The sequence below is a fragment of the Sceloporus occidentalis genome, unplaced genomic scaffold (genome assembly GCF_023333645.1).
Source record: "Sceloporus occidentalis isolate IW3139 unplaced genomic scaffold, rSceOcc1.0.p SCAF_5, whole genome shotgun sequence".
Taxonomy (NCBI): Eukaryota; Metazoa; Chordata; class Lepidosauria; order Squamata; family Phrynosomatidae; genus Sceloporus; species Sceloporus occidentalis.
The window spans coordinates 46,810,099-46,831,976 of record NW_028316985.1 but is presented as its reverse complement, the minus strand read 5'-3'; the positions used below and the strand labels follow the sequence as shown (position 1 = coordinate 46,831,976).

Below are 21,878 nucleotides of genomic sequence, written 5' to 3'. Positions count from 1 at the left end.
TTATGAGAGAATCAAAAATGCTCCACCTCCATTAGTAATGGTATGTATTTTAGATGACCATTTAGTCAATGCATTGTATTGGTAGTGGTGTTACTGTTTTACTGAGTATATTTTATATGATATTGTAGCTTTTATTGTTGTAATGTTGTTTTTATTGTTGTAATCTCACCTCGATGCACAGGGAGAGGTGGGAAATTTAATTATTATTATTATTATTATTATTATTATTATTATTATTATAAATATATAAATACATAAATAATATACAGTTGTACCTCCATATTCACTAGGGTTAGGGGAACAAGACCCCCGTGAATATGGAAAAAACCGCAAATAATAAAAACACTGTTTTTACCTGAGAGGACACCTTTCTAGGACTGTCTAGGTCCTCCAGTGCAATTCTGTGGTCAATGTCCAACATACACTGACCACAGAATGGCACTGGAGTAGCTACAAATGGTCTTTCAGTGCAACTTTTAGTTAAAGTTGACCACAGAGTTGCACTGGAGGACCTAGACAGTCCTAGAGAGAACATATTAATGAAATCTGTGAATAATCAAATCCGCAAATATCAAAGCCGCAAATATGGAGGGATGACTGTATAATAACAACTTTTTAGGCAATACTCCATTTCAGCATGTTGACTATACTGATGCATGTGAAAATCTCTACATCTAAGTGAACATTTATTAAAAAAAAATATAAAATACTTACATAATATTCCTTTATTTTTATATCATCTTGCTCTTTTTGATACTCCAACTTTCTTTTTTCTTCTCGTATTTTTTCACCAGCAGTTTGCCAATGTTCTCTTTCACTAAAAAAATAGTTTCAAAAGTACCACACTATTAAATGTTTATTGTAATAACCATTACATGTTATGCTAGCTGGATCCTTAAAACTGCAGGTCAAGAAATGCATAACCGTATGTGCAAGGGGCAATAATGCATGGCAATAACAGTTTTTTTAATGAACAATGTGCAGTTTTTGTAGCATCTTTGAGACTAAGTTAAGGAAAGAAATTAGCAACATGAGCTTTCATAAACTAAACTCTATTTCCTCAGATGCGTTTCAATTAGTCTCAAAGGTGCTGCAAGATCTCACTGCATACTGATTCTACACAGCTATATCTTTCAATTCTACCACTTGCAGTTTGGTCAAAGGATGGTAGAATATGTGAATTGCATGGTATTTCTAAAACCAAAGCTACTAAATGATCTATGGGGTCAAGCAGACAAAGCTAAAGGAGCACCCGGTGCCATGGTCAACAGGCCTCAAAAAAGAGTGGTAAGAAACCTCTCTTTTCACAGCCAGTTTTGGGCCACGTTTTCTTGGCAACTGTGAATTTATTCTTTAAGTATAAAAGTGTTTAAGCTTAGGGCTGGGATCTGAAGATACGATTTTCAAACAAGAAATTACTGGGGCATGCCATCCTGAGGCTTTGCTTGCAACCTCACTAACCTGTAGATAACCTACAGTTTCAACACCCTTTCAATTCCATGAAGATAAGAGATACTGAACAAGTATCTGGAGGCAGTTTTGCCATAGGTAAAGCATAATCCTGATAAGGCAAATGGTCCTGCGAGCTGGGAAACCTGCAGCCTGTGTAAGATAGGGTTATACTTCCCTGGTAGTAGTATTCAGAAGTTGCATTTAACAGATATCTGGAGAAAGCACATCTGGACTAAACCAAGCTTCTGAGAGTTAATTCTTCTCTTTTCCTCCACCCTACCTTCACAACCCTGCTGCCCGACCCCCCAAAAATCCAGTTAGTTTCTGAACTCCCAAGAGTTCAGTTAGAAGTTAGAAAATTTTGCATTGGGGATGCAAAAGGAACTAAAATGGAGGAAGGACAGATCCCCCTGAATTTCATCAGTTGATGTCCAGAACTGAAACCTGTCCCTTGCCTTGATATAAAAATGTATCTAGGCTGGGGTACTCTAACCAACTCTACATGGGGCTGATTTTAAAGACAATTGGTAAACTTAAAATTGGTGCAGAATTCAAAAACAAGAACACTAGCAGGGTCCAGGCATATACAATATGTTACACAAATTGTGTACCAGTTACACTGGCTTTTTGTTTCTGGACCCAGTTTAAAGTGCTGGTGGGCCTTTAATTTTCTAACTGGTTTGGGACAGGTTATCTGAAAAGTCATGTCCACCAATAGATCATCTGACTGAATTTTACAGTCATTTACCAAGACACTGATCAACTAGAAACACATTTGACTTATCAGTAACAGTGACTGTGAATAGTTTTTTGTGGTTTTTTCGGGCTATGAGTCCGTGTTTTAGAAGAGTTTATTCCTGATGTTTCGCCAGCCACAGCTGCTGGCGAAATGTCAGGAATAAACTCTTCTAGAACACGGACTCATAGCCTGAAAAAAACACAAAAAACTATGGATGCTGGCCATGAAAGACTTCAACTTCACAGTAACAGTGAAGTTTTGATAGTGGCTCTATACCCATGGGCCTCCCTCCCGAGAATACTATGTTGGTGTTGTGTGCCTTCAAGTTGTCTCCAACTTATGGCAAAACTAAGGCAAACCCATCACACTTTAAGACAGATGTTTTCTTGGTAAAATCTGTTTGAAGGGGTTTTGCCTCTTCCTTCCTCTGAGGCTGAGAGAGTGATTTGCCCAGTGTCCATGGCTGAACATTGATTCAAGCCCTGGTCTCCAGAGTCATAGTCCAGTTCTCAAACCATTACACCATGCTGGTTCTATCTTGTATCTGCAGGATACAAGAAGTCCCATATTTGAAAACTTAAGAGTTGTTATAGTCAATTACACTTTGAGACAAAATTATCTGAAGGATTCTTCCTCCGAACTAAATATTCTCGATAGATAGTAAACTATAGGAGACCTTGCTTTAAACTTTTATAATTTTAATCTGTGAATTAATCAAGACCACTATGCTATTTTAATTGCTCTTTTACATAATCTGACTTTACTAAATACCTTCTATCATGCTTATGCTAATTTAAGATCAGTTTGCACTGTTCATTTGAATATTATTATATGATAAGAGCTAAAGTGCACTATTTCTAAAGATGAGTTAGAAAGACAGAGAGGCTCAGATAGTCCACCAACTCTACAAGTGAAAGGTAGGGTCCAAAAACATAGGAAAGAGAGCACAGAGTTCCTTGTCTTTCAGCGAACTCGAACTGCAACAGAACACACTGTAAGGCAAAACTCAAATGTGTGTCTTTTTTTGATTCTATATAGCCTCTTAGTAAATCAAAACATCCTTAGAAGCAATCCTTATACCTTTGATATTCTTTATACAGCAAACCTTGTTGATGGCGGGTAACTGCAAATTTTCTTTTATATTCTTCAACTGCTTCTTCCAACTTCTTGAGTAGCTGTTCTTTATCTTCCAGTTCCTAATGATAACCATGAGATACATGATTAAATACATGAGATATCTCAATTTCAATTTCAAATTTTATGGTACAAAATAACATGTGTCTAATTAAAATTCCAGGCTTCTTCAAAAACATGTACATGGAAGGAATAGCACACTAATTTGCATGTAAGGATGCATTATATGTGCATATCAAGCATATATATGAAGTGTAATATCAATTTTTCTTATAAACAGAAACTTAATCATACAGTGCGCCCACGTTATATGTGTCTTTGAGCTTATGTGCTCAAGCCGCGCGGGAGTGCAAGGGGCAGCACATCCCATTCAGATGAATGAGGTGTGAGCCTGTGGCGCACACGTGACACCGCGCACACAAGCCCCATTCAAGTGAATGGGGTTCAAGCATAGGTGGAATTCGCCTTACGCGGGGTGGTCCGGAACAGATTCCCGCGTAAGGCAAGGTTCTACTATATTTGGATTTTTTACATTTCATTTTTTCTTGAAATTCCTTCTATGAAACAATCTTAAAATACTTGTTGTCTGCAGTTCATTTTCAGGAGCTGTATGGGTAGTAGGTACTGAACTGCTGTGAATAAGGAATTATGTGCAAAGAATCTTCTGATTTTTGTTAAAATATTGCCCAGCTTTTTAACAGCCATGTTCTTTATAAGAATAGAGATGACAGAGCAGAAGACATGTTGAAATACATTACTATCCAGTTTAAAATCAAGTACCTGCAAAAGGTGTATTAAATATTCATTCTGTGAATTAATTATGTTCCTGCTAGAAGGAGCCATCCCCTCAGGAAGATTTACTGCTTTGAATACTATATTGGCACCATCTGATTGTCGCAGCAACTCAATATCTTTTTCTTGATTGGCAATCTGAGAAATAAAAATATAAGCCACAAATATAGAGGCAGAAAGCCATATTATCAATGATGCTTTTTTTTCAAATGTTACAGAGCTCATGTAATAGAATCTATTCAAAAATATTATGGTCATAGTCCAGAAATCTTTCAGAAAATCCAACATACCAAAGCTGGCTACTCTGGAAGCTCCACAGTGTTTAAAAAAGAAATTTGCAGATAAGGGCAAAGGAATAGCATTTTTGGGGTCGCAAAATCAATATCTGGGTTATCCAACGATGCTGTCCTCACATATGAAAAATATACTCAAAAAGTTTAGCTTTGCATATGGTGTTGAACTGATCACAGTTTGCAATTCAAGCACCACATGTACGGAGAGCTATGAACAGAAGCCTGTATAAAATCTGAAAGTTCATGTTAGCCTACAAACCTTTGTATTTGCTTTGGCTAGCTGATTAGAAAAATTAATAGCTTCTTTCCGAGCTTCTCTCAGTTCTTTCCTTAACTCTTCATTTCGTCCAGCAAGTTGGTCAACTTGAGTCTTCAAATGCAAATTGGCATCAAAAGTTCCTTCTGTGTTCTTTAATTCAATTGCCTGTCAAGAATTCATTGATCAGAAGGGGGGAAAAGTGAAAAAAAACTTTTCAGAAAGCCTGAAAAGTTAGAAAAATGTATAAATTGTTCAGATTTATCCATGAGCTTCACCACAGAATATTCTGCAATTTTAATTAACACAGTATAGTTGTATGGATTTTTTAATGACATCTGCAAGAGTAACATGCATAATCTGCATGATTAGTAAAATTGGCATGAGTACTGTAGACTTACCATTACCTTTCTATTTTACTGCAGACTTAGGGATGAAACAGATGGGCAGGAAAAATCAGCTTGAAACTGCCTTTTCTGAAGCCACATTGAAATCCCACCAGCTGCACCACCCGCTCTCAAGGTGGCTGGAGTGTGTATGTCATGACTACACAGCACGGCTTCAAGCTGTGCCACTGGGTACTCTTTTTTTTTTTTTTACTGTTCCCTTCACCATCCCTGCACACCTTTGCAGGAGCGAACTGCCGGTGACTGCCATCCCATTGGATGGCTGTGAACTGCACACATTTGCAAGTGAAGCGCTTCACCAGGACAGGCATTGGAGCAGATGCCTCCAAGTTACAATCATGCCCCTTTCACACCCCATCGCCCCATACCCCCTCTTTGGTTGTCTGTTTTGTGTATGTTGTACTTATCTCCATGAGAAGTGTCACAGTTTCTCTTTGGGCATTGCCACCCTCACTGCTTGGGTGCAACACCTCCATCCCTTTTAAATTTGCTCCTGTGATGGGGCATTTACATGTATAATTAGGGTTAGGGTTTAGAAAAGGTGCCCATTTAGAGCTGCCCTGACGTCGGTGCATTTATATGTACATGTGAAGGTGCGAACTTTCCAAGAAGAAGAAAAATCCAGTTTCTTTTTAGTCTGGCTTTTCTCCCCATAGTGCGGCTTGGGTGCACTTTCCAGCTGGCTTCAAGGCATGCATCATCTAAATGTCCCACCTCGAAGCCAGCCGGAAACCTGCTTATTTTGACCATATGTTTCGCCCCAAGAGACTGTAAGTATATAAGCAAAATATGTGGCCCATATAGGGTTCATATTGTGGTCAATGAACAATGTTTTTAAAAGAACACATGTATCTATATTTATATCTAGACAAACAGAGGTAGGTGAAATAGAGACCATTAAAAAACAAAAACAAATCAACAACAAATCAAGAACATGATAACTAAACTCTCAAGTTTTGCAACACAAAAGAACCTTGCAACTTTTCAGAAACTATAGGGACAATATCAATTAAATGAGAAAAGCACCCTGAAGATATTCTTTCTACCAGTTTAGATAACAAGAATGTAATTATTCATTTCCTAATGCCATGGTAAGAATTACAGAATGATCTAACCATCTCAGCTACCAGCTTCATATTATCCATATTAATATTATTTATATGCATATTGTTACCTGAGGCAGGTGAAAGCATGCCCAGTTCCTTCCTTCAAATACACTTTTCTCCTAGATGGAAACAAATGACTGCACTAGATGGCAGCAATTAGGGATGAAGCAAAAATTTTACAATTGTGTCAGAGTCTAAGTAGCTGTTGTATCCATGGTTGATTCAGTATTAAAATATGCTGCAACCCTTTCAAAAATATTCAGTATGGATATAGCAACATTCTGCAACATCAACTCCAATCATATATATATAGAGAGAAATCCCTGAGTCCCAAATGGGGTTCAGGAAAAAAAGAGGCACTAGGAACCATATTGCAAACATACGATGTCTAATGGAGTGTACCATGAATTCCAAAAGAAAACCAGCATGTGTTCTATAAACTATAGCAAAGCCTTTGACTGCACAGCTCATGAAAAGCTATGGAACATTCTCAAAAGACATGGAAGTGCCACAACATTTGACAGTCCTGATGAGAAATCTGTACTTAGCACAAGAGGCAACTGTTAGAACAGAACACAGAGAAACAGAATGGTTCTCAATTGACAAAGGGGTCAAGCAAGGCTGCATTCTATCACCGTATCTATTTAACTTGTATGCAGAAAATATCATATGAATAGAAGGCTTAGACTCAGAAAAAGGAGAAGTAAAGATAGGGGGAAGAAATATCAAGAATCTGAGATATGCAAGCAACACCATACTACTAGCAGAAAGCACCATAGACTTGAAACAACTGCTTAACAGGGTCAAAGGATAAAGTGCAAAGGCAGGCTTCATGATGAACATGAAGAAAACAAAAATAATGACCACAGAGTACCAACATACATTCCACAAAAACAATGAGGAAATCAAAATAATACAATAATTCCTGTACCTAGGATCAAATATCAATCATAATGGACACTGCAGTCAAGAAATCAGAAGAAGACTAGGAATGGGAAGAGCAGCAATGAAAGAGCTAGAAAAGATCCTAAAGAGTAAAGATATACAACTGAACACAAAAGTTAGAATCATCCAAGCAGTTGTATTCCCCATCACTATGTATGATGTGAGAGCTGGACAATGAAGAAAGCAGACAAGAAGAAAATCAATTCGTTTGAGATTTGGTGCTGTAGAAGAGTGCTGAGGATACTGTGGACAGTCAAAAAGAAGAACAAATGGGTCCTTGAACAGATTAAGCCTGAAATCTCCCTGGAAGCCAAGGTGATCAAATTGAGACTGTTGTACTTTGTCCACAGCCTGAGAGGCCATGACTCACTGGAAAAGACAATACTATGAAAGATGGAAGGTGGTAGAAAGAGAGGAAGACCCTATGCTAGATGGTTAGACTCAACTAGGGAGGTTACAGGTATGAATTTGCAGAACCTGAACAAAGCAGTGGAGGATAGGGGATATTAGGGATGTCTCATCCACAGCGTCGCCATGAGTTGGGGTAGACTAAAGGGCAGTTAACAACAACAGATCTCCAAGAACATTTACATTTCCAGTCTGTACTTTCTGTGTCCTTTTGCACAGAACACAACAAACTGTTCAGTATGAAATCCTTTAACAAAAGCAGATTCAATTAAGGGAAATAAATGAAACAAAACAAAGGACTTACATTTACCAAACGTTCCAGACTGGGAATCATTAGAGATGTTTCGCCTCCCTTTACACCTGGCTCTTTTTGCATATCCTTGATAGCTTGAAGAATTTCTTTCATGCCTTGCTCAAGGTGCTTATTTTCTTGTACCAATTCTTTTACTGAAATTATACACATTTATTTATTCCATTTATATACTGTCCAGCTAGCAACTAGTCTTGAAGAGGTTTATAAACATAAAGCCAAAACTAAAACAACCACTAAAACAAATAAATTTGCTAATTCCAGTATTAAAATGATAAAATATTAAAGCCAGCAAAATAAAATTTGGTTTGTGTCCTAGTCTTTGGAGCAGAACAAACAATTTCACTCCATCACATGTACTGCTTTCAAGCCAGGCATCACCCACCCTATATTTGCACTTTTTCCCCTGACTAAATGGAGTAGATGTAGTACCTTACATTAGCATTGTTTAAAATCATTTTGTTAGGTTTTGGCCCAAGTGTCCCATCTGTCAAGGTCATTCTGCATTTTGATGCTGTCCTCTGGAATGTTCACTACCATTCTGCCAACTTGGTGTCATCTGCAGAACTGGTAAACATATCTTTTATTCCATCATCTAAGTCATCTCACTATGCAAAACATTCTCCAGATAGGGTGCTGCTATTGAGAAGGCTCTTTTCTTCTTAGCCAGCCAGTACATCATTTAGGCTGGGAGAATGCAAAGAAGTTACCTCTAAAGATTATTTTAACAAACAGGCAAGAATATATCATTCATTCCTGCCACTCTCCAGTACCAGATCTGTTGATGGGAGGGGAAACATTGTAACACAGTGCCTCCAGTCACATCCTGCAGGCTGCTGATATCAAAAAATGCCAAGAGATCCAGAAAGATTAACAAGGTAGTACTCCCCATTTTTCTCCATCATCTGTCAGAGCAACTAAAGCTGTTTTGGCACTATGCTTTGCCCTGACAACAGACCGGAATCAGTACAGATAATCTGTTTACTCCAAGAATATATGAAATTGCTCAGTCAATATATTATTAAGCACCTTTCTTCAAAAAGGGGACACTAGTGATGGTGCGGTAGTTTTCACATACCTGTGTTGAGGTAGGTTCTCTTCAGGAGAGGGCTCAACACAGCCTCCTTCAAAGCAGCAGGCACCATCACTTGCACCCAGCCACTCAATCTACCTGGGCTGAGTCTTATCAGCCAAGATAGGAAAAAGTCAAGCTTACCCGTGTTGCGATGGACTGATTCAAACATTTTGGCCACATCATATGTGACAACAACTGAAACTGATCTCAAGGAACTTGACAGACAGAAAACTAGAGACATCCACATAATCAGTCATCAAGTTCTGAGCAAATACGAGTGATTTTCTCCTCAAAGTGCCTAAGGAATTTTATCAGAGCAATCAACTAAAGGTTCCATTCCTGGTCTCTCTAAGCATGTTTACAATAGATTTTGGAACACTTGAAAAAATGTCATTGGGAAGCAGGATGGGGACAAGACAGTTAACAATAATAATAGAGTATATTTTAAGGAATTAAGGAATAGTAAGACTTTATTTTGCCAAACTCACTGCCACTTAATGGGCGCAATTAAGATTACCAGCTAATCTTCACTTATACCTGCTCCAAGATCCATTCTACCTATACTGTAACTATTGTTCAGCATGCTTCAGTGCCCAAAGATCTTCTGAAAATCAAAATGAATTTTGGGCCCCACAGCAGTGGATTGGACATTTGGGAACTATTCTCATGATAGCCTTTTCTACCTCACCCCTCCATAGTGAGCTAAAAACCTTGACTGAATTAATCAGAAAATCCCCCAGAGCATTCAGGCATACTTCAGATTTGATAAGGCAGAACATCTTAATCAGATGTACAAGTTGTGCACACACACAACACACACCCCACAGGAAATGGTAGAAAGAGAGGAAGACCCTATGCTAGATGGCTAGACTCAACTAGGGAGGTCACAGGTATGAATTTACAGGACCTGACAGTGGGTCACAGAACCTGACAATAGGTCACTGAAATCTCTAGCCCAAACTAAATTTTCTTCCATATGCCCCACAACAACAAAAACAAGTCAAGGGTATGTTCTACCACATCCATTGGGCCAGCACCAGGCTCTAAGCCAATCCCATCAAGAACAGTTTTGGTGTTAAGTCACTGAAAACCACAATTTTGGGATTATCTATTTCTGCTGAGACTAGGGTTGCCATAAGTGAGGACCTCCAAACCGGGACAAATGTAGGACAAATGTAGGGCAACATTTTAAAATGTAGGACACTTTTTTTATAAAAATGGAGGACGCGCAAAAAATTGAGGTTTTTTTTTTTTTTAATGTTAATATAAATGCATGTTTTTAGGCATGATCAAAATGGAGGACATTTTGGCATTATTCCTAGACAGATGGCAGAAATGGACTTGCCCTCGGGTTCAACTTTACTTCTCAGAAGTGTGTACTTGGGCAAGGGACTGTGGTTTTTCTTCACTGCGCATGAGTTTGTAAAAATCACAGCAAGTTACATTGGCTGTGCCTCAGAGGCTTGTTGATATCAATATCACCATCACCATCATCATCATCATCATCATCATCATCATCATCACTATAATTGTGCAAGAATGGCAGACTTGTTAGCATTCAAAGCGCCATAAATACACAGAAAATGCACTTGCATATATTTAATAATAAAAAATAATGAAAAAATAAATAAAAAACAAGGCAGGGGTGTATATATTTGATAATAAAAATTAATGTAATAAAATAAAAAACAAGCAATAATAAAAGTTAATAAAATAAAACAAAAACAAGCAATAATAAAAATTAATGAAATAAAATAAAAACAAGCAATAATAAAAATTAATGAAATAAAATAAAAACAAGCAATAATAAAAATTAATGAAATAAAATAAAAACAAGCAATAATAAAAATTAATAAAATAAAAAGCAATAAAAATATTTAAAAAATTAAATAAAATAAGTATTTTATATTTTTAAATATAATTTTAAAACCCCAAAATACCAAGGCAGACCTAATGGCCACTGACTCAGCTTTCCTCCTCCTCCTCCTCCTCCTCTGGCCCAATTCTGCCCTGGCCCTGGCCTTCAGGCACCCTTCCTCCGGCTCCTTCCTCCTCCTCCTCCTCCTCTCCCCCCTCCTCCTCCTTAGGATGGCTGGCGCGGGAGGAAGAAGGGAAGCGGGGCAGGCGCGCGCGCGGAGGGAATGGGGAAGGCACGCGCACTGCCACTGACTCCTACTGAGGCCTGGGCAGTGCGCAAGCCCTCACAGTGGGGGCGCGGTGGCAGCGGCGTTTCTACCGCCGGCCCGCCGAGGAAGAGGAGGAAGGTGGAGCCGGAGGAGGAGGAGGAGGTGGGTCGGCGCCGCAGCAGCCGCATTAGCGGCAATGGCCGGAGAGGACCCCCAAACCGGGAACAAGGCACGGGTGGGGGCCCAAACCGGGAACAAGGCACGGGTGGGGGCCCAAACCGGACCGTGACCGGGAGGGCCCCCCCCCCCGAAACCGTGAATGGCATGGGGGCCGCCGGATTATGGCAACCCTAGCTGAGACCATCTCAGTTAGCAAGACTGCTGAGCAGTGGCAGGGGGTACAGTAGCAACATTCCTGTTCTGTTTCTTTTTCCCCAGAACGATATAAAAAGTTTCAAAACCTGTGCTATGGCAAATGGGTTTCCTCATGAGGGAGACATAGGGCTCTGGTGAGCTATGCAGCAGAGCCAAATGAGGAGTTAAGTACACAAAGAAGCTGAGGCAGGGGTTACTGTACTTGCTTTGCATGGGCCCAGGGCAAGTATCCCTCCATCTCATTCTTAATAGTGAAAAATTCAAATAGTTGGATCACTACGAAGCTAGGTTCTGTTCATTCCAATTAGTATATAATTTAATGATAATATTTATAGGTTTAAAATTAATAGAATTTTCTCATGTAAGTTCTCATTCAGAGAACCTATTTCAAATTTTCACTCTTTAAAGTGAGAAGTTTTACTACTGATTGAATCAGAGGTAAATTCTAAAAGATTGCCAAGATTTAAAAGTTAAGTTGATACTGACCATCATATAATTTACTTAAATTTCTGCTTACATTTGGACTGAAATTTTGCTATTACATTCCTGTTTTGTTCGAGGTCTCTCTCTCTTTCATTTAGTTCTTTGGCAAGATAGTCATTCTGTGGGGAGGAAAAACATAACATTTACCACTTTTAAAAGCCAAGATGTTTGAACAGAACACAGACTGTGGAGAAGTTAATGAAATGTTGCTAAATCATATAGGAAATGCATTTGCAACCATTTATATGAAATGTGTACCTCATTTCACATATTCTAAACAAAACAGAGTATACATATAAAAAGGAATTGGCAGTCAGACATTTTGAGTCCAAATCAATCCAGTTGCAAAATACTAAATTCTTGAGAAAGAAAAAAAAAATACTTATCAGGGTTCTTAATGTAAGCTTTCATAATATTATCTTTCTAAAACCTTTCCACTACCTCCAATTTCTGGCTTCTGAACTTGTCAAGCTCTAGTTCTGCATTTTTATTCAGTGTATTCCTGGCGAACAAGTTTCTTAATATCTGTTCATTCTAAAAAATAAGTAATAATTAGCAAATCATGCATTCTTACTGTCAATATCTAAAGGCTTCAATGCTACCTATTACTCATAATTCTATCTTAGCTAATCATAACTGTACATTGAACTAGTTGTAATACATTATGTACATATGAAATGATCATTGTTAGTGCAATTCTGTTGTAATTACCTGTCTTGTAAAGATGCAGATATAACTGCTAGGATAATAGATTCTGAATTGTTATGAGACAGCACAATCCCTCTTTAAATGAGTTTTTACATTTGTTCTGGTTTCTAAAATTCTCATATGTACAGTAAGTGATCTAAATCTTCTTGCATTTCATCCAGAAAACTACCTGTATTAATTACCTGCTCATAAACATGGCATATATGCAATTTTAAAGTGAAAATCTAGGGACATATATGATAATTTACAAGTTTTATTGTTCAATGTGTAATGGGATTTTCATGATGGTTTTCAGCCACCATGAGCAATATTTTCTAGTGGTAAGGTAAGATCAAAGGTAATAAATAAATGAATAAATCAGTATGATTAAAATACCTCACCTCTGATCTAAGGAAAATTAATTCATTCTTCAGCTGTCTTATGAGACTCTCAACTCGATCTATCTGATATGCTTTCACTGGCTGGCCACAATCAATTTCTCCTTCCAAGTGTTCTACCGGCCATGATTCTGGAAAATATATTTTATCTTTGCCTGTACCTTGCAAATCGGTTCTCAAATCCAACAGCTTTATTTCAGAATTGTCTTCCTCATCTTTCAATAGAACCTCCTGTACTACATAGGATGAAACTGGCTTTCCAAGCAGAGTAAGAGGCAACGCCTCCTGGGAATCCAAGGATAATGTCCCCGCTGAGCATCTTGACATATGAGCACGAGAATGCCTTTCATTTTTCTTCATCTGCCTTTCCTGCCTTTGCACCAGTTTTCTTGTACTAGTTCTTTGTTTAGTCTGCATAGCAGAAAATGAAACTGGAAATTCTACTTTCAGTTTTCTGTATTCCTCATCACTGATTGGGCATAAAGCTGTCCCTAGCATTTCTGTTGATTCTTTCCCTAGGGAACTGTAAAGCTCATCTATTGTTAAAGCCTTGGAGCCATCACTATTATCCTCCACTTGTACCTGTGAAGTCAACTGACAACTCCACTGAAAGAAAGAAAAAAGAAAAATGAAAAAAAGAAGTGTTGTGGTTGGTTTTTTTGTTTTGTTTTTACTATTGCACCTTAGAACTACAAGGAATAAAAAGTGATGATCATGTAACAAGAAATGTCTTTTCCTATTTGTGTTACAGTATTACTATCTTGTGATCATACAAGCAATTAACAAGGTGACCAGATGTTAAGAGAATATTTTAAATATAATTTTCTCAAATATTTTCTTTGTATATAACAATAGTTTATGCAAGTATTTCAACAGTATTCTAATTTAAGAAATCAGTTTGTAATGGATGGATACCATGTGTTTATTTACCTTTGCTTGAATCTCTTCAGTGTTCCCAGTACTCATGAACTCAGACTTCCTCCTTTTCATTTTCAGATCTTCAGTAAAGGTATCAATCAGATGTAAATCATCTGTATCCAAACCTACTCAGAACAAAATTAATAACCAGGGTATTAAAAATTAAGTGAATTCCTAACTGACCTGAAAAATCATGACAAAAGTCTAGAAGGAAACTGTAATGAACACTTTTTTTGTGTTTAACCTACAAAGGCGGCCTCTCATGAACAACTAGGAGCTATGAAATCAAAGGCTTTCATGGTCAGCATCCATAGTTTTTTGTGGGTTTTTCGGGCTATGTGGCCATGTTCTGGAAGAGTTTATTCATGACGTTTCACCTGTGTCTGTGTCTGACATCTACCAGAATACAGCCGCATAGCCCGAAAAACCCACAAAAAACCTAGGAGCTGCCTGATCCAGAGGAGTTTGTGCCTTCTGTGTCTATGCTGGAACAAAACTGGATGGGGGGGAGAGGAATAGAAACAGGAAAAGACGATAAAGAACGTAAGGTAGTGAATATTAATTAAATGGATAGGCAGTTTGGCAGCAGAACAGGTCATCTAATTAAAAGCAACTCTTTTCCATTATATTTCAAAGGGAAAAAATCTACACTAGCCTCTCCATAATTGTCATGGAAGCAAAACTCCATAATGGAGTCACAACAAAAGTACAAAAATCTGAGAACAGTTCTTCTCAATCTGTCATCTCAATATTGTCAAGAAGCCTTGAGTGGTCTAAAAACAAGTTAACAAGAGCATTCTATTATCCGCCACAAGGCACTAACAAACTTAAAGAAAAAATACAGCCTACCTAGAGTTGCAGCCCTTCTTCCCTTCTCCTGAGCCAATTTACGAATATGCTGTTTCAGATTAACTCTTTCTTCTTCCAGTCTTTCAATCTGCAAGGCATTTGAACATTCATTATTCTTTATCTAAACTTATTTTCAAGGAAATCTAAAGTAAAATTTATCACTTGCCTCTTTCAGTAGGATCTGATTTTCGGCCTTGTACTGCTGCTGTTTTAATGCTTTGCTGTTTTTAAATTCTGTTAAATCAATCATTGTTTTTGGATCTAGGCCTGAAACACAATACATGCATGTATTAGATTATACTGGATAAATTGGAGAAATGCTACTCAGGACAATGGGTTGAGGGATGGAGATGAGGAGAGAACCTCTTTCCTCACCTATCATCCTAAAGTTCCTTTTTGCTACACTCTTAGATTAGACAACCTTCAGCCACTACTACCTTCAACTTGCTTGCTACAACAAATATCCCTGTGAGTTCTGAAATCAGTGGATTATGACACACACTTCTAAATTTGCACTAGGCATCCACTGCACATTTTTCTCAACACTAGGAAGTTCACTGGCTCCAAGAGCTTTGTGAAAGGGCCTGGTACTATCCCTGCAGTGGCTGCAAGCAATTGCAGAATTTACACTTAAATACTTATTGGTAACCTTCCTTTTTATTCAGGACAAAGAAATTATGTGTGTGAATTTGAATGATTACACAGATTCAGATTTTTATTTCAGAACAGATAGCTTTGTACAGTCTGTAGTTAAGTAGTTAATAAAATGGAAATATAAGACAGGTCTTTTGGTTGCAATCAAGAGATATGAATTCAAGGATCTCCCATTTTATTTCTAATTACTTATAATTTATTGGTTTCAACTTGCTATCTTCATTGTATCCCCGCTGTCTTTTCTGATGGGTGGTTACAGATGATGCCTGTGCATTATGATACTTCCCTACTCAGCCCTGTTAGACTGAGGCCAAATAATTACAATTTGTTGACTGCATTAATTTAGGAAGAAAGGACTATTTCTACATTTCACATCAACACACACAAAAAATCAATTGAAATTTGACTTAAAGAAAAAAAAAACTCAGTTCATTAATGTAGGTTAAGGAAACTGTTTCATTACCACTGTATAATTAAGTATGAGCAAATGCTGACAGCGCATACCTAATCGACCCCGAAGATCTTCATTTTCATCAAGAAAATCATTGATTTTAAGTTCAAGTTTGTTAACTTCTTTGATTAATGATTCAATCTCATGATCTCTTATGTTAAGTTGCTTCTTCAAATTGTTTATTTCAGCAACAGCATCTTCCAGACCATATATACCCTTAGAAAATAGAAATGATTTATGTAGATAATGAACTACTGAGAAATACATATAACTGAAATTGTTTTCACCTCACCTTTTTGGGAGCCTGCATTCATGGCCACAGACACAACACTTCAAATTTGGATTTTGTTTCTTTAATATAAACTTTAACAGACAAATCCAATATAGTTTTTGTGGATTTTTCGGGCTATGTGGCCATGTTCTAGAAGAGTTTCTTCCTAATATTTTGTCAGCATCTCCCAGCAGACAATGAGCACTATCAAGCAGACATTAATTCTCTTTTGCAGACCCTCCCACCCTAAGGTCTGCCATTAGCAACTAAACAATATACATGCAAATCACTCCTGCCTTTCCAGGTCACACAATATATATACCCAAGTCCTTTCCAGGCAAACATTCTCTGAAGATGCCAGTCACAGATGCTGGCGAAATGTCAGGAAGAAACTCTTCTAGAACATGGGCACATAGCCCGAAAAACCCATAAAAAACTATGGATGTCGGCCATGAAAGCCTTTGACTTCACAAATCCAATATAGAAGGAAATTGAAACCATGGCTGCATCTGCACTGCAGAAATGAAGGCTGACACCACTTTAACGACTATGGCTTGATCCTATGGGATTCTGGGAGGTGTAATAAGCACTCAGGTGACACACACAAAAAAACCCCAACATTTCCCAGGATTCCTTACCATTGAGTCATGGCAGTTAAAATGGTGTCAACCTGGATTATTTCTGCAGTGCAAATGCAATGCAGCCCATGACAACTACCACTATTATGTGAAACTCAGTTACATACTGTTTCATAATTTTTCATTCTCTTCAGAGTATCAATAAGTTCTTTGTCCTTTTCTCTTGCATCAGCTTCTGCAACTTCTGCTATCCTTTCAGCTTCTTTTGTTTTCTGTTCCAATGTATGCAACTTTACTTGCATCTCCTCAATACAATCTTGTTGTCTAAAAGATGGCAGACCTGGAAAAAGCACAACAAATGCCCATAAGGAATTTGTTGTTCCATTATCCTAATTCATTCATTAAAGAATATTAAGTGAGAAACTGATATTCAATTCATTATCTTTAATGGATTCATGAATGAAAATTAAGTGACAAAACAATAATCACTGCATAAATCATGAAAAATATGGGGGTCCTTTTCCAGCACAATTAGTTCAATGAATGTATAGTAGTAAACATCCACTTCCACCTCCCCACCCACCCACCCCCCAAAAAAAGAAAAGAAAAAAAGAATCAAGAGATCCTGAAGAACCTTTGTGCAGTGTGCTGGGCAGGTGCAGAACTCCTCTAAGAACTCCTGGGTTATGCCAGCTCATTTAGAAAGAACAATTAGAGAAGCAGTTGCTGGGGCAGGTGATTTATACTTGGACATTCAGTGTCAAGCATTATTATATTGTCCTTGTTGTTAACTTTATTTGTATCTTGCCTTTCTCCCAAGATTGGGACTCAAGTTAGCTTACACATTTAAAAGATTATAATTAAGAATATACAAAAATAACATTAAAACAAAATTAAACTATTTAATACATTAAAAACATACATTCTAAAAAGATGTTTAAAATTACACAGTACAATTTCAAATAATCCAGCACTTACAGCTCTTTGTTAAAAGCTGTCTGTACAATAAAGTCTTTGCCTGCCAACAGAAGGACAGCAAGGAGTGGGCATTCTAGCCTCCCTAAGGAGTTCCAACGTGTAGAGGCAGCCACTGAGAAGAACCTCTCTTGTGTTTCCACCTTCTATACTTGTGAATCCAGAATGAAGATCACCCACAGATAGTAATATATTGTTAACTGAATTTTGTGAATGGTCTACTCTTTCTTGGTGATGAATGTGTGATCCTTGCTCTGCTTTCTGATGGCATTAATCTGTTTAATCTCCAACAGAGAGAAGAGGCAGGCACAGGGCCATCATGTCTGCGGCCCAATACAGAGGTTTTCCCCTTCATTCCAACTGCCACTGCCCTGGCTGTGGAGGGAGAGAAGAGATAATATCTTCTGAATGTAATCCCCTCCCTCACTACCATCCCCTTTTTCTTTCAATTAAACAGTAAACCTGAGGGAATATGGTTGTTTTTGTTTTTTGTTTGGTCTTTTATTTGTAAAGTGCCATGTGGCATTATATGAATAAATGATAATTAAGATGACGATGATGATAAATAAAACGACAACCTGATTTGAATCTTACATGTGTTTGGGAATCCTCAGCAAGTAGACTAACAAACCAGGCTTTACAAATGATTGGAGATATTTCACTCAGCCAGTAATTGCATCAAATGAGAAGACTACTTTAAATATATTTTTCAGTTTTCCAAAATCTCCTACACCTGCTTGTCACTATAAAAACTGTAAACTGACCCCATCTCTTATGACATGTCTTACATTTAGACTGAAATTCTGAAACACAAACAGCTTCATTTATATACCACTTCATACTGAACTAATAGTGTCTAAGCGGTTTACAACTGTAAGCTAATTGCCCCCAACAATCTGGGTACTCATTTTAGCGACCTCGGAAGGATGCAAGCCTGAATCAAGCTTGAGCCCTTTTTGCTGGTATTGAACTCGGAACTTTCTGGTTTTGAGTGAGTGGCTGCAGTACAGGCATTTAACCACTGCGTATCATGTTACTTTTTATAAGCCATCCTGGCAGGTTTTTTGGAGGAGGAGGGGAGAGGAGTGCTAAATAATTGAGTATTAATGCTTTAAATCAGCAGGTATGACACACCTTGATAAATTGTATGGAGAGTCAATATTTTGATAAATCCCACTGAGTTGGGATTCAGGGTATGGTGCTCCCACTCAGCAGTGGGGCATTAAAACAGGTGCTTCTCCTCTACTCACAGACATGAATATAGTTAACTCTAAGCAAAATTCACTTCTACCATGATTTAAATCCAGCTTCAAAAATTTTGGTCTCCAATCTAATTATACATATTACTAGCATATTAAACATAAAAGAGAGTTACCTTTTTCTGTTTGGAGTTCTCTTTTAAGATCCTCAATAATCAGTGCATTCTTTTCCATCTCTTTTGTATATTGTTCAACCTGTTCCGTAAGAAGTTTGATCTGACTGTCTCTTTCTTGCACACCCTGAAAAAATTGTTTATTTTCTTAATTAATAACATGGATGGCATACCACAAAAGTATACAAAAAGTCAATATAACAGAAAAAGCAGAAATACTTACAATATAGAGTTCAGATATAATCTAGGATAAGCAAAGGCATATGCAGCAAAAAATAAAACAGAGAAGTGAAAACAAAAAACAAAAAAATAATAATTACAACATAAAAAATAACAATTCTTTCAAAATTACATTGTTTCTTAGCATCATTTCCACTTTATTCTTAAGAGACACTGACCTCTGTATATGCTTATGCAAACAGAGCTGTTTATTGTGATGATCTGCATGCTTTACAACTCATTTTAAATGGAATTGACAATAATGAATTACTTGTGTGTATAGCCTCCAAATGCACCAAAACGTTTGTGCAGAAGAGGCAGGATTGGTAATAGAGAAAACTTTGTGCAGCATAACCTGCAAAAATGTGAAGTGTCAGAAGCAATGAGGAATTAGATCAGTGTTAGGAAACGTATGGCCTTCCAGATGTTGGAATACAATTCTCATTACCCAACATCATTAACTATGATGGCTAGAGTAGATGGGAAATACTGTACTTGGCTGAAAACAGGTAGGTTTCGCAAGGAATGTTAAAGAGAGTTAATGTGGGAACCAGTTATTGACGTCTGCAGGAATGACAGAAAAATAGATAAAATACAAAACAAGGGACTGAGAAAAAAATCAGGATAGGGAGTAGGCAATTGTGTAAATTGACAGCGCTATATAAATAAAGGTTAATAATAATAATAATAATAATAATAATAATAGACAAAAAGTGTGGAAGAGCTGGACTGTGTACACAGACTACACAGAAGTCTAATCTTTCATGCACAGTAAGCAAGTCTTTCAGCCACCTTTAGACATGTTTCCAATATGTCATAAAGTCTATCTGCCTGTTTTCCAGAGTGAATATTGCCACTGCTGCACCAAATATTAGTACAAGAGCACAGAACATTCCTATAACCTAAACGTATCATCATTTGTTTTCTCTTTGAATTGTGGAATACATGGGAAAATGTAACAAGGCAGGGGCAAAAATCCTTCCTTTTTCTCCTGCCCATAACATATCAAGTACTCTGAAGGTTAAAAAGAGTATAGAAGAGTGAAGGAATTTTTCTCTTCTTCCTGACCTTTTCCAGGAGACATCAGAACAAAAAAACCCTGCCTGTACCTTTGACAAAAGCCCACAGTGAAGACAAAGCAATACTCCTTCTGATATGTCTGTATGTTCAATGGAACTCAAGAGAGGGAGGAATTGGTGATGACCGACAATGTTGGAAATGCAAGAACCCCAAATGTATGGACTCCAAACAATGTCCCATGTTCTGATTTTATTATGGATACTCCAAATGCATGCATAATGTAACTATTTAACTATTAGAATGGTATCAGGTGGTTCCCCAAAGCACTGGTGGGGAGGGGAGCAAGATTCTGTGTACACTTGAAGCATCAGTTCCAGCAATCATCTAAATTTACAACTGCCACTTAAATTCATGAAGGGACAATCAAGCTTTACCTCCGAAAAGAAACTTCCTATGACTTTAAGGATTAACCAGTACTTTATACAGTAAAATCATAATAATGATATTGACGATAAAGAACCAATAGTACAGAAAATATTTAATTATAAGATTCTATAACTTGGTTATAGAGGGTAAGTTTCTTCAGCTTGCTGCACATAACAAGTATGAGTAGATTTCTAATGTGCATATGTCAGAAATGTTTCATATATAGTTGATTAGTTTCTTAGTGTAGAAGAAATAATACCTGCTGGAGTGCCATAACACTACTTTTGTCAGTATCAAGCTGGGCCATTTTCAATTTCTCTCTCAAGCTGAACAACATCTGCTGATATTCAACTATTTCTTCATCTTTGGAAGCTAAAATTCCCTGTAAGAAGAGTAAAATCAGGATGAAACGGGGTCATATAAATAGAATTTCTAAATGTTAGCTATAATTAAACACAAAATACCTTCCATTCTTCCACTTTTTCATTTACAGCTACCATAAGAGGATCATCTTCTTCATTCTTTGCTCTAAGTTGCTCCATTAGTTCATTCACCTGTAAAATGCATGAGGTACTACATCATATATTGTATGCAGACAGCAACTAGTGAGTCAGATATATTTATGATACAAATCTAATGCTGCAGCTAATATTATTCAGTGCTCCCTCAAAAAATGCCAGCCCTCTGACTTGGTCCTTGGTAATTCTGAAAGCCTTTTATATATTCCCAATAGTGTTACTGGCCTGATGTTGAATACAAAGTAGAATACAAATCACTTTGTACCTGTAACCTATATTGTTCCTTTTCCTTTCTTAGTTGGTCCATAACAATATCAGATTGTTGCACAATAAGTTTCATTTTATTGTACTCATCCGTCATTTTTTCCATCTCTTGCACAGATTCTTCTAGATTCTTCCTCATTTCCTGGTTCTGTACTTCTAATTTTTCATTAGCTTCAGTTAAACCCTACAAAATTAAAAGCAAAAATAAAATATGAGATTATTTTGGTGTAAGCAAACCATTATTAAAAATGCACCAAACCTAAATTTACTAAAACTCTGAAAATTACTATAAGATATCTTCAATTATTGCTGTGAGCTCAACAATTGGCTAAGATAGTTTCTGTTTAAATTAGACAATAAGAGTGATTTTCAGACAA

The 21,878-nt window shown here is 37.3% G+C and overlaps 1 protein-coding gene across 5 annotated transcripts in view; it reads right to left on the bottom strand.

The window, feature by feature from the left end:
* CEP290 (centrosomal protein 290) overlaps positions 1–21,878 on the bottom strand; it is an 82,638-nt gene that overhangs the window by 49,755 nt on the left and 11,005 nt on the right. For 2 of the 5 annotated variants that reach the window (XM_089524004.1, XM_089524002.1), the window contains 15 exons: positions 21,503–21,685; positions 21,184–21,273; positions 20,979–21,101; positions 19,058–19,181; positions 16,875–17,047; positions 15,912–16,074; positions 14,920–15,020; positions 14,754–14,841; positions 13,917–14,029; positions 11,936–12,020; positions 7,837–7,979; positions 4,670–4,834; positions 4,106–4,255; positions 3,272–3,387; positions 715–817 (listed from right to left, as the gene is read on the bottom strand). In XM_089524004.1, the coding sequence (XP_089380130.1) occupies positions 715–817; positions 3,272–3,387; positions 4,106–4,255; positions 4,670–4,834; positions 7,837–7,979; positions 11,936–12,020; positions 13,917–14,029; positions 14,754–14,841; positions 14,920–15,020; positions 15,912–16,074; positions 16,875–17,047; positions 19,058–19,181; positions 20,979–21,101; positions 21,184–21,273; positions 21,503–21,685 (1,920 nt within the window). Of the gene's footprint in view, positions 1–714; positions 818–3,271; positions 3,388–4,105; positions 4,256–4,669; positions 4,835–7,836; positions 7,980–11,935; positions 12,021–12,342; positions 12,436–12,989; positions 13,593–13,916; positions 14,030–14,753; positions 14,842–14,919; positions 15,021–15,911; positions 16,075–16,874; positions 17,048–19,057; positions 19,182–19,277; positions 19,299–20,978; positions 21,102–21,183; positions 21,274–21,502; positions 21,686–21,878 lie in introns of all 5 variants that reach the window. The other 3 variants (XM_089524000.1, XM_089524003.1, XM_089524001.1) reach the window with 3 other exon arrangements.